Source organism: Gracilinanus agilis, chromosome 3 (genome assembly GCF_016433145.1).
Source record: "Gracilinanus agilis isolate LMUSP501 chromosome 3, AgileGrace, whole genome shotgun sequence".
Taxonomy (NCBI): domain Eukaryota; kingdom Metazoa; phylum Chordata; class Mammalia; order Didelphimorphia; family Didelphidae; genus Gracilinanus; species Gracilinanus agilis.
In genome coordinates this window covers 449,931,140-449,942,966 of record NC_058132.1, presented here as the reverse complement: position 1 = coordinate 449,942,966, position 11,827 = coordinate 449,931,140, and the positions used below count along the sequence as shown (strand labels likewise).

Here is an 11,827-nt window from a genome sequence, read left to right as displayed (position 1 = left end):
TATATATATATATATATATCCAAATTGCCTGGTGGGTCATTACATAGTTGTTGAAATTCAAAAGAAGTTGAAACTCAAAGACTTTATAAGAACTAGGAGAAGAGTTTATATTTATTTTTCCCTCTCCTTCCCTCCTTCACCTTTTAGCCAGGGGATTTTTTATACTTCCCTCGTGGGACCATCCATCAAGCTGACACTCCTTCTGGGTTAGCCCATTCTACTCATGTGACCATCAGCACCTACCAGAACAAGTGAGTATTATTATCTGTCCCCCTCTTTACTACTTCCCCCTTTGAAGCACTTCTCCTGTGGCCAGTGGTCACCTCCAAAATGGGGGGAAGAAGGGCTAATGAGAATCTAGTGTCTCATATAAGTTCTTCAGTAGGCTTCTGCTTGCTAATTCTCATGGCCTGGGTAAATTCTTTATAGTTTTTAGGTGTGGTTTTTCCATCTGAAATAATGGCGGGCTAGACAATAAGGGTACGTGTATTAAACTTCCTCACAGAAGTGTTTTGAATCTGAATGTGTGAAGAATGATTGTAAGGGGTAAGTGCCAAAGTTTGTATTCTTTGGAAACAAAAAGAATTATGTCCCTGGGCCCTTTAATGACGCCATTTATGGATCTGAGATTCTTCCTTTCCAAAGCTTTCATTTCTCATGTTTGTAGGAAGAGCTAAAAAAAGCAGTCATGAGATGATTAACTGTATTAAAAATTGTTTTCAAAGCATGCTTTCAGAATCAACTCCATCTTAAAATGAGTAGTTTTTAACATGGGGTCTGTGAACTTTAAAAAATTGATAACTATTTCAGTGTAACTGATTCCTTTATAATTCTATTTATGCATTTAAAAAAATTCTAAGAAGGGTCTCATAGGTCTTACTATGGCAGCCAGAGAGGTCCATAAAGTTAAGAGTTTCTGATCTTTTATATCAAGTTAGTTTTAAACCTCTTAATGGCTTTTCTAAGAGTGAAGTGAAACTCAAATGTTAATTTTGCTTGGCTGAGAGCCTAAAGATGAGGAAGTGTAATGCTGTATATTTCTATGTTTGCTCAGTCTGTTGTCTGCTAGTGACACAAGAAAAATATTTCTTAAAGAAAAATTAACCCACCTAAGGAGGAGTAATAATTATATCTAACATTTAAGAAGTACTTTTAAGATTGAGAAACATTTCAACATAGATCATTTGATCCTTACCACAACTGCAACAATAATAAGTAGGTACTACTATTACTCCTATTTTACAGAGAAGGAAATAGAATCTGAGTAAGGTTAGGTGACTTGCCCAGGGTCACAGTGTCTGAATAATATACTTATTATTATATGTAACATAATAATAATAACAATAAGTGTCTGAAGCAGAATTTGAACCTAATTCTTCCTGACTCTAGGTCAGCTATCAGGGTACTATTTTTTATTCTGACTATGTAGGAATTCTAAATTCTTAATTCTTCATGTTAATTAGAGGTAGAGAAAGCATGAATAATTGAAATCTACAGATAGCCCAGTAGCTTTTGCCTTTTCCCCTAGCAGACTTATTAAACATAATGTAAAATGTGTTTATTTGAGTTTCACTTCCTTTTGAAGCTATAAACCAAACCTTAGGAGATTGCGCCCCTTGTCTGTGAATTATCCCAACAAGGGAAACCAGACAAGAGGAGCAAGGGAACAAAGGACTGGAATGTTATTGCTGAGAATTTGGTTTAGGTTGGTTTGCCAAGAATTTAATAGTGTGTGTCTTCATGTTATAAAATAAGTCTTTATCTATAATATGTGAGCAGTTAAAAAAAAGGTTTAGTCTAGGATAATACTTACATTTTTCTGATTAATAGAGAATTTTAATTGTTAACATTAGATACATAGCCCTGCATTCATGTTACATTAGAAGAATTAGTTACATAATGTGGTGTGTTATCAAGAAATATAAGTAAATATAGTAAATAGGGTCAAATGAATGCAATTTGAGTGTGAGGAAGGATAAAGGGGAATATTAGAGTGATTATAAGGTGATTGGAGGAGGAATGAAGGTAAGAGAAGGTATATAGGAGATAAGGGAAATAGAGTATGTAGGAGAGGGCAGCTCAAACAGGTTTATTCCCAGAGGCTTGAGACAGAGAATACAGGGAGGAAACTAGAGCCAGTAAGAAACATTTAGGTTTGACTGGAGGGTTTCTCTTGTTAGTTTCAAAGTCTCTTGAGGGAGGGGTCGAGAGGGCCCCTCCCTGCCAGGCAAACTGATGGCTGGAGGAAATCTCAGGGAGGTACTTCCTGTCAAGATGGATACCCGAGTTTTCTCAAAAAATAAAAGAAAAATGATTCCTTCTCCTTGAGCCCTTGTCTTAATTTTTGACACAATGACTCACCACAGGGTTTGAATAGGTAACAAGGGGATTTATTAATACCAGGGTCAGTCAGAAGGGCGGAGGGGTTCAGGGTTTTCTAACTGCTGCTAGGGAGAGGGTGAGGGTGGGGGATGGGTCGTGGAGAGGTTTAGACAGAGAGAGCCCGGCTCTCCCAGTCAGGAAGATTTGACTTCCTTTTAAGTAAAGTCTTTATCAAACCTAGGGATAACTTATTTGAGGATACTCCAATTATCTAAAGAAACTAAAACCCACAATGTACAATCACCAAGTCCTCCCTTCCAACCAGAAGCCAAAGGAAAATCAGGGAAGGGGAGGGATGGAGATGGGAGATCAGGGAGAGGTCCAGAGAAATGAGATAGATCCAAATTTCCCAAACAAAATAAGCACAGGCCAAGGCCAAAGCAATTAGGCCAAAGCCAAAAGGCCAAAGCAAAAGCCTCCAGCCACAGCGAAAGCCAGAAGGCAAAAGCTTCATCAGTTGGAACTTCTATTTATAGCTTTAAGTTCTAACTGACTTTCTGAACATTCTAAGATGTTTAACTGACTTTTTGTGACCGTTAGAAATTACAGAAGCAAAAAGTTTCTGTTAGCCACCTTGCATTACAGGTGTCACTTTAGAGTTTCTTTATGTAGAAATCAAATTTTTGTTTTAGCATTGTTTTGGTTTTTTACCCCTTAACTTCTATGCCTTTAGTATCTTAAAATGTGATTGGACCCATGTGCTAGATTCTGCTATTTCCTAGGAAGCACTCTTTATGAAATCTGTGTTGTGTTTTGAGGCTTGTTTAATATTCCTTTGTTCTCATGAATTTCCTGTTTTATGAAAGGATATGATTCATTTCTCCAGTAGCAGCTTAAGTAGGCCTATGAAAATGCACCAATGCTTCTCAGCTTCCTCCTTTGAATTTATTTAGGGATCAGAGATTGTGGGGATAGGCACTGTAATTGAAATCAGCATTTTTTGGGGTGAGAGAAAACATGGTTGGCATTGTCTTTTCCTCTATAGGAACAGTGTGTTATAAAGCCATATTGAATTCACTGTATAGTCAAAGGAACTTTTACTTTTTACCCATCATTCATATCTTCTACACATGCATACACTCCTACATCTATGCATACAGAGACACAAGTGTACACATACATCTTATTTCCATGCCAAAAGCATTTGTAATTTTGTCTGGTGGGCCATTCCTGACCTACAGTAGTAAATGGTCTTCAGAAGTGATTGTGGTCAAATTAATCATCCTGAAATCAATATGGCGATGAGCCTCTCCAAATGGACCACCTTACTTTTGAAATCTTTCCATTTAGATCTGCCAGAGATTGGGTTCTGTTGGCATAGGCTTTTGGGTAGGAAACATGTCCACATACGTATGTACACACAAATGTAAATCTGGAGCTTGGCTTCTTTTCCATGTCCTGGACCACAACTTTGGGAACCGTGCCTCTCTAGTCTGTGAATTATCTCAAAGAAGTGAACCGGACAGGACCTTTGTGCATTTGTGTATTCTTGGGTGCACCTGACTTTTTTTCTTTATGTGCTTCAGTTCATGGGGAGACTTTCTTCTGGATGTGATTCCTGGACTTGTGTTCGACGCTGCAAAGGAAGAAGTAAAATTGCGGACTGGCATACCACGGCAACTACTTATGGTAAAGAAACCCAAGAATGGGTGAGATGGGAAGAGGACAGTCAGCGGCCTCCATATCAGGGCATCAGTCTCAGGACTGAATTTTCAAGGTTGCAGCAACAGTGGATGAGAGTTTCTTTCTGGAGTACTTCAGATACTTTCCACTAAGTATCTCCTAAGTGAATTGGGCCTCTCTGTGACCAGGGAAATAGGTCGTAGGATATTTATGAGTTATGGGAGTCAAAGAACTAGGGGCAATGATGGTTTTCATTTTAAAATCTGATGGCGGAGGGGGCAGCTGGGTAGCTCAGTGGAGAGTCAGGCCTAGAGACGGGAGGTCCTAGGTTCAAATCTGGCCTCAGACACTTCCCAGCTGTGTGACCCTGGGCAAGTCACTTGACCCCCATTGCCTACCCTTACCACTCTTCTGCCTTGGAGCCAATACACAGTATTGACTCCAAGACAGAAGGTAAGGGTTTAAAAAAAAAAAAAAAGAAAAGAAAAGAAAATCTGATGGCGGTAGCTGTATCTTGAGCTATAATTTTGATAAGACCTACTTGGAAACCTTGATGGGTACCTTCCTTGCTCTCTTGAATTTTTTTTTTAACACAAAAGAGTATTCATAACTGAGTTTGCACATGTTAATTAATCTGCTAATTTGGACAAGGACATATCCACATCTGATATATGATATTTGAGACAGAGCCACATGAATCAATTGATTATTGACTCAAAATATACAGTTTTGATTGATACAATTATTGATTTGTATTGATACAAATTGATACAAAATAGACAAAAACTTCAAGGGACACCATCTCCTAAAAGAAGGTAAAGGATGATTCTCTTACCCACAAGTCTCTTTTAATAAAACGGGTTTCTACCATGGGAGGTAAAGAGTCCGTTATTCTTGGAAATTGTCCCCTACCTGATCCACGATCATGATTTTGGGGAGTTTTTATAGTACCTACTGGATAGACACACTTGGAGTTTTGTTCTTAAGTAGATGCTACTGAACTGAGATTTAAGCAAGAAATGCCCCGTGTTTGTTTGGACCCAGGCCAGTGTTTGTTTTGTTTTGGTTTGGTTTTCTAGCAGGTAAATGGCACGGCTGTTGCAACCAAGAGATTAAGTGGCTTCCTGCGGACTCTTGCAGACCAGTTGGAGGGCACCAGAGACCTGAGGTCGTCTGAAATGAAGAAGGACTTCGTTAGGAGCAGATTGCCACCTTTCTATTTGGGAGATGGCTCCCATCTCTTCGCCCCAGGTGAAATTTACTGTTCACTCTTTGGTTCGATTGTGGGGATGCTTTATGAAGATGTGTATGCTCCCATTTGTGTGTTTTACCTTAGCATAGGATTGGCGTGGACCTAGGTCCAGTGTTGGTTTATTTTGTCATTTTTGTCCTGTTATAGTTTCAGGGGCAGCCTTTGAATGCTGTTATTCCAATGTGTCTCAGCTATAATTGAGTTACTACACGGGTGTGTGATAGACACAAATGAGTACAGCATATTACCAACAATTAATCGATGGATAGATGAAGATCCCTACTCTGTCCACATTTGGGACGAACATCATCCCTCTTCTTTTCGTGAAGGATTCAGGACACCCAGGAGCAGGTCTGCATCGATTCCATCCTGCACTGTGGAAGAGAGAACCTCGTAGCTCTGCTGAAATACTGAAGTCATTTAGTCACTGAATCATGTTAACTTACCAAATATTCCAGAATCTTTCCTATAAGATAGGCTTTTCATTCTGTTTTGTTCTGGGATGGTTTTATTTTTGGACTTTTTTTGTTTCTTGGAGTTTTTTGGCCTCTTCCTCTGAAGCAGCATATTTTTGCTTTCACAAAGACTTTATTATAGTCATTCGTACAACTCGTAAGAACCTTTGAGTGCCTGCTATTACAAGGTATCATATGTCACTTATGAACAAGAAGACATTCTTATTAGGCCAGGAGTTCTGAATCAGGAAACCATGAACCTGTTTTTATTTTTTCTATACATACTTTTACAACTATTTTTGTTGTAATTGATGTATTTCATGCACTTTACTTTTTAATTTTTTTAAAAATTAAAAAAGTTTTTTTTCATGCATTTTAAAACCCTATTGAGCCATAGACCACACTAGTCTGCAAATGGCATCAATGACAAAAAGGGTCAAGAACCTCTGCATTACTTCCTCCCAGAGCATCTTGTATACTGAGATAACTTTAGTTTAGGGAAACTGGAGGTTAGTCTCTGACTTATTAGAATTACAATAGGAGAGCGAGGCCATTCCAGGAAATGGATGGGATCTGCTGAAACAAAAACAAGTTGGAGAAAACACTTGAGCCTTTGTCCCCTACCTTTGCATCTTTTATGATCAAGTTGTATTTCTTACCTAGATAAAATGTGAACCATTTTACTTCTTTTCTTTGGATGGGTTTTGTTATAGGTGGAAGGTTCCCAAAATTAGACAGTAGAGTCAGACTGCGATTTAGAGACTACGTTGTTATGACAGTGGAGGTGGCAGACAAGGACACATCTGTGAGTATCCATGAACCAACATTGTCTGCACTGCTGGCTACCCCCCCCCCAAGGCTCTATGGCCTCCATCCCAGCAAGAGTCAGGTGTGTGTGTGTGTGTGTGTGTGTGTGTGTGTGTGTGTGTGTGTAGGTGTAGGAACTGAACTCTCCATACGTCTGTCAGTGTCTCCTTAGATCCTCTGCTTACGGGATCTTACAGTTTCTGATGGTGACTGCATTGGAGGCTAAAGGGTAACTTAAAAGAGAATTTAATCCAATTCTCTCATTTTATAGACGAGGGTATAAGTGCCATAGTCCAAGACATACTTGGGTCTAGAAGTGGATCGAGCATCCAAACTGTTTAGTATTATCTCTTTTCTAATTTCATTTTGTTTTCAAGGCATATTTTAAATGTAGGATTTTTTTTTCACCCATTTGATTTAAAAAAAAAAAAAAGCTACCCATATATGTGCCCATGGTTCCATAGACTTGTGCATTTAGAACTGGTTAGGACCTTATAGCTATTGCATTCAGCCCTTTAATTTTGCAGCAGAGGAGGTTAAATGACTTACCCAAGGGTAAGCAAGAAATGAGTCGCAAAGCCAGAGCTCAATCCCAAGGCTGTCGGCTTCAAAACCAGGGCCTTGGTAATGGTGCATTGTGCCTCTAACCCTTCCCTCCCTCCTGAGCTCTAGGCCAGCTTAAGCCAAAGACTTGGTAGGCTTTTGAGATGTGTCATTTCAGACTTAATGTACCCTATAATTACAGTCTTCATTTTATCTGCCCCTTCAGTCTTCTCTTTGAATCGATCACCTAGACTCAAAATATGTCACTGTTTATTTGTAGCTTGGTGACTAGTCTTGGAGTCAGGAAGAACCAAGTTCAAACCCTACCTCAGACATTTGGTAGCAGTGTGGCCTTGGGCAAGTCACTTGTTTGCCTCAGTTTCCTCATCTGTAAAATGATAGCACCTAACCTTTAAAGTGCTTTGCAAATCTTAAATTGTTTTTATTTTCTCCCCTCCTTGTCCAGCCATCTTTAGCCAGTTAGAAATTTGTCTAATCTTAAATGTCTCTCAAATTCATCTCTTCATCATCCCCACTGCCATCCCTCCATCTGTCTCTTGGTGGAAATACTCCTCTAAGCCATTGGCCGGCTTCTCTGCTTAGCCCTTTCCTTCATTTCATCCCGTCTGCTCAATTAATTTTTTCTCTAAGTTTCTGACACTCTTGTTGCAAGAATCTCTTCGTGCCTTTCCATCGCCATCTGGCACATACAGAGATCTGATCTTTGCTCTTTGAAGATAAAAAGATTCAGGGTTTGAGACTTGTTGGTTGGGAGCCCCTGAGCCAGTCTTCTTGGTAGGAATTGTAGGGTCCTGTAGCAATAGAGGTATGCTCAAGCGTGGGTGAGGGAGATATTTCTTGGGGGAATTCCCTTCTCCCCCCTCCTTCCTCAAAGCTCATATGAGCTTTGCATTATGTTCATTTAAAAATGATGTTGGCAAAGAGACCTAAAAGGGACAATTGCTGTAGGAAACCTCTTAAAGGTAGGAGCAGTGGCAGCAATTTTGTTCAAACAATTGGCAAACTGTAAATTGAAGGACTAGAAACATGACACCAGGCTCTCCAGGTGGGATTGGGCCCTGTCTAGGTTCTGGTGGTAGAGGATGCTTTTGGGAAAGAATCCCTAGGTCTCAGTGCCTTTCAGTAATAGGGACCCTGGTCTTAGTGCTTTACATATGTGACAAGTTAAGTGACTGGCTCAGGATCACACAGCTAGTGAATGGCAGAAGCAGGATTTGAATAAAGATCTTTCTGACTCCAAGTACTACTTTCTGTCCTCTATACCACAGTACATAGCAGCGTAGTAAAGAATGGAATTATCTCTGAGAAGTGGAGTTACTGCTCTAATAGTCATAGTCTTTAAATATCCTTAGGGGTTTAATTTACTACTTTAAGAAGGCCCTTGGAATTTGGTATAGTTGTTGAAACAATAATTACATTTTGTCATATGATTTACAGTGCTGGGCAAAACTAATAAAATCATCCCCCCATTTTTATGCCATGGAAATGCTTTGCAGATGTTCATTTTCCCACTCGCAGATTGGAATTAGGATAACTTAACAAGCTGTTCACTGCTCCGTGGTTGGATTTTTTTTTTTTAAACTTGGTCACTAAGTTACATTCCCTTCTTGTTTATCACTTTTCTCTGTGAAGAGAACTCGGAACAATTCAGGAGGAATTGCATACAGGCAAACTTGGATCCATGTAAGGAAAAACTTTCTATCAGTCCCAGAGTGGGATGGGTTGCCTTAGGAGGTACTAAAGTTCCCCTTTCTGGAAGAGAAGGCTAGATGACCATTTTATCAGTTATGTCACAAGAAGATTCTTAGATTAGATCTCTCAGGGCATTTCCAAAATCTTTGGGAAGTCTTTGGGAATGTTTGTAAAGTACCCAAAAAGTGGATCAATCAGAACTTTAAACCATAAAAATTAATCAATCCAGATAGGCAAAGTTGGAGCAGCCACTCCTGAAATGACTCAGAAGAAAGGATTTAGTTTCTTGCCTTTCAATACTAAATATTCCACTTCACCTTAAACAAATACGAGGTTTCTTGAAAACTTAAGTCTGTCCTATCTCTTAAGATTTTTGTCCAAATTCAACTTTGTTTTTAGTACCTTCTACATTCTGGCTTCAGTGTTTTCAACCTTATCTCCCCATCTAGTCATCTACAGAAATCCTTTTGCTTTCAACAGGCTTACTAATCAACTTTGCTCATACTTGTCTCTTTGTTGAGGTTTCCTTCGTTCCTTTCTTTGTCTCTGAACACCTTCAGGTTCATGTAAACAAAACCCTCCTCATTCATGAAATCTTCCACTTCCAAATTGTCCTTTCCATCTGTTGAACTCATACCTGGTGACCTTTCTTCTATTGTTAATTTACATTTATCTTAGCTTTCCATGTATATGTGTGTATTCCTTGTCTGCCTAGCTGGAGAGAATGACAGATAAGTAATGGAAAACCCAGGTATTCAATTGCCCACATAATGTTATGGAAGATTTATGAGAGATCATGGAGCACCATCACATAGGAGGGAGAGGAAGTATGGATGAGTTTGAGATGTATATACCCTTGGGAGAATATACCTAACACAAATCCACTGGGGCATTCTTTTTTATAGTCTTGGACTTTTCATCTGCCAAATTAGTGAAGCCTTGAGTACGTAGAAATTCAACCAAAACTTTAAGCTCTTAATGCTTCGTTAGCCCTGCAAATTTTGTAGCTAGTGACTTTTCTCTCTTTTTAAGGATGAGACTCAAGAACAAATGGTTTACATCTATCATTCTTTGAGAAATAAGCGGGAGACACACATGATGTTTGGAAATGACAATGAAATGGCAGAGGTTTGTTTCTACTGAACTCAATGAATACACTTTGTTGTGAGTTTTGGATGGTAAAAGTGGCAGTGTTTCAAAGTTAATTTTGTTTTGAGGGAGGCTTTATTTATTATTGGTTGATGAGCCATAATAATATAGCTTTCTTTACACTATTGTTTTTTACATCATTCCTTTAGAAATGACATTAAGCTGCTAGAAGGGGCTGTTCTTTCTCCCAATTTAGCAGAAGATCATAGACTTCACATTAGAAAAAGGTTTTCTAACTCAACACTCCCATTTTGTGTATAAAGAAGCTGATGCTTAGAGATAAAAAGTGATAGAGCATCATTAAGAAGTCTTCTCCCCCCCTAGGTCTTCTTTTCTCTCAGCTTAAGTTATAACTTCTAACTTGCTTCTAAGTATAGAAGTATAGAAGGAAAGACACTACCACCACCCCTGCTGGACTATGCAAATATAGTCTTCACTTTTCCTCCAACATATAAGACCCTGTTCTTTCCATATCTATACATCTATATAGCCACAGAAATTCCAGTTTTGATCCCAGAACCTTGTGGGTTACTTATAGAAACATACAATCTCTCTTTGGTCCAGGCCAAATACCTATTCTTCAAGAGCCCAAAGTGTTTTTGGTTCTATTGGTATGTTTTAAGCCCATGAGTGTTTAATAGCCAAATTAGTTGCTTCTATCGATTTAACGGAAATGATTAGAATTTTTTAGCCTTTTATATAGGTTATAAAATAATAAGGAACAAATAAATAAAGCAAGATTACTGCAGAAGAATTTTATCATGGGATCCAGAGTTGAAAAGGCCCTTAGATTTTAAAGATGAGATAACTGAGTTTTGGCCTCTCTTATTTCAAAATTCAGTTTCCTATTACATTTCCCCTTCTACAATTCAATAAAATATATAAATTCTCTGCTTTTTAGACCACTAACACTTTTGAAGTTTCACAGTGGTTAACTCATAGGAAGTTTATAGGGTAAAGACTAGGAGCAAGATATGAATGAGGGAAGAGACAATGAAGTAAGGAGAATTTGTTATATTTGGTTATGGTAGTCATTGGCAATTTTGACAATTAGTATAGTAGTACTAAGTCATGATTGTTACCTAGGGAAACATTTAATGACCATTATCATTCAGATTATTATTTTTTGGCTAATTTTTACATGTGTGTATCTCACTTTTGGTCTCTATTTTCATGGCTTCCATCAAGGACAAGCAGTATTTTTTATTCAGTCATTATAACTTTCTCTGAGGGACATTAGCAGTCCCTTTGGATCTGAGGAGGTAGGCCCAAATCTATGAAAATAGGAGGACTCGTATAGATGTTTCACAGTAGCATTTTCTCATAGACTTCCAGTGTTCTTTGGAATACAGTTTGGGAAATGTTGAACTAATTAAAAATTAACTTTTTTTTCCCCCTTTTCAGGTTCCTGGACTTCGCTTTCCTTTGTCTCATATGGATGCTCTGAAACAACTTTTGAGTTCTGAAGTTATTTCTGTTAAAGAACTGAAACTTAATACAGATGCAGAGAAAGAAAATCTGGTGTTAGCCCTCTGGACTGAATGCCTAATGGAAGTAATCTAATGCCTTTGCAAAGTCAGTCACCCCTTCTTATAAAAGGGTAAAATGATTTTTCCACTTACTTAATAAAGAATCGTTTGCTATCTTTGCTTAGTGAGGCCATTTATCTATCCACAGGGAAAAGTGTCTTACTGTCTTGTCTGCCTTGTCTTCCAGCCAAATCTTCATCCTGTTTTAGGAAAAAGGTCCACTTAAGATGGCTCATTTTAAACTACTGTGAAAACCAAGATCAGTTTTTAAGATATTCAGAATGGGAATAAAAAGGGGCTCTATTAGTTACAGGAAGAAAAGCAGCACCTGCACCAGCTTTGTTAAATGTAAGGTTCAGGTGTTCAGATCTAGC

At 38.5% G+C, this 11,827-nt stretch overlaps 1 protein-coding gene across 1 annotated transcript in view; it reads left to right on the top strand.

The window, feature by feature from the left end:
* Positions 1 to 11,827, top strand: part of RIOX2 (ribosomal oxygenase 2) — a 41,491-nt gene extending 29,664 nt beyond the window's left edge. Inside the window, exons 4-9 of the mRNA XM_044669259.1 lie at positions 148 to 251; positions 3,909 to 4,011; positions 5,085 to 5,256; positions 6,426 to 6,517; positions 9,808 to 9,903; positions 11,329 to 11,827. Coding sequence (XP_044525194.1) covers positions 148 to 251; positions 3,909 to 4,011; positions 5,085 to 5,256; positions 6,426 to 6,517; positions 9,808 to 9,903; positions 11,329 to 11,487 — 726 coding nt within the window. The 3' untranslated portion in view covers positions 11,488 to 11,827. The remainder of the gene's footprint in view (positions 1 to 147; positions 252 to 3,908; positions 4,012 to 5,084; positions 5,257 to 6,425; positions 6,518 to 9,807; positions 9,904 to 11,328) is intronic.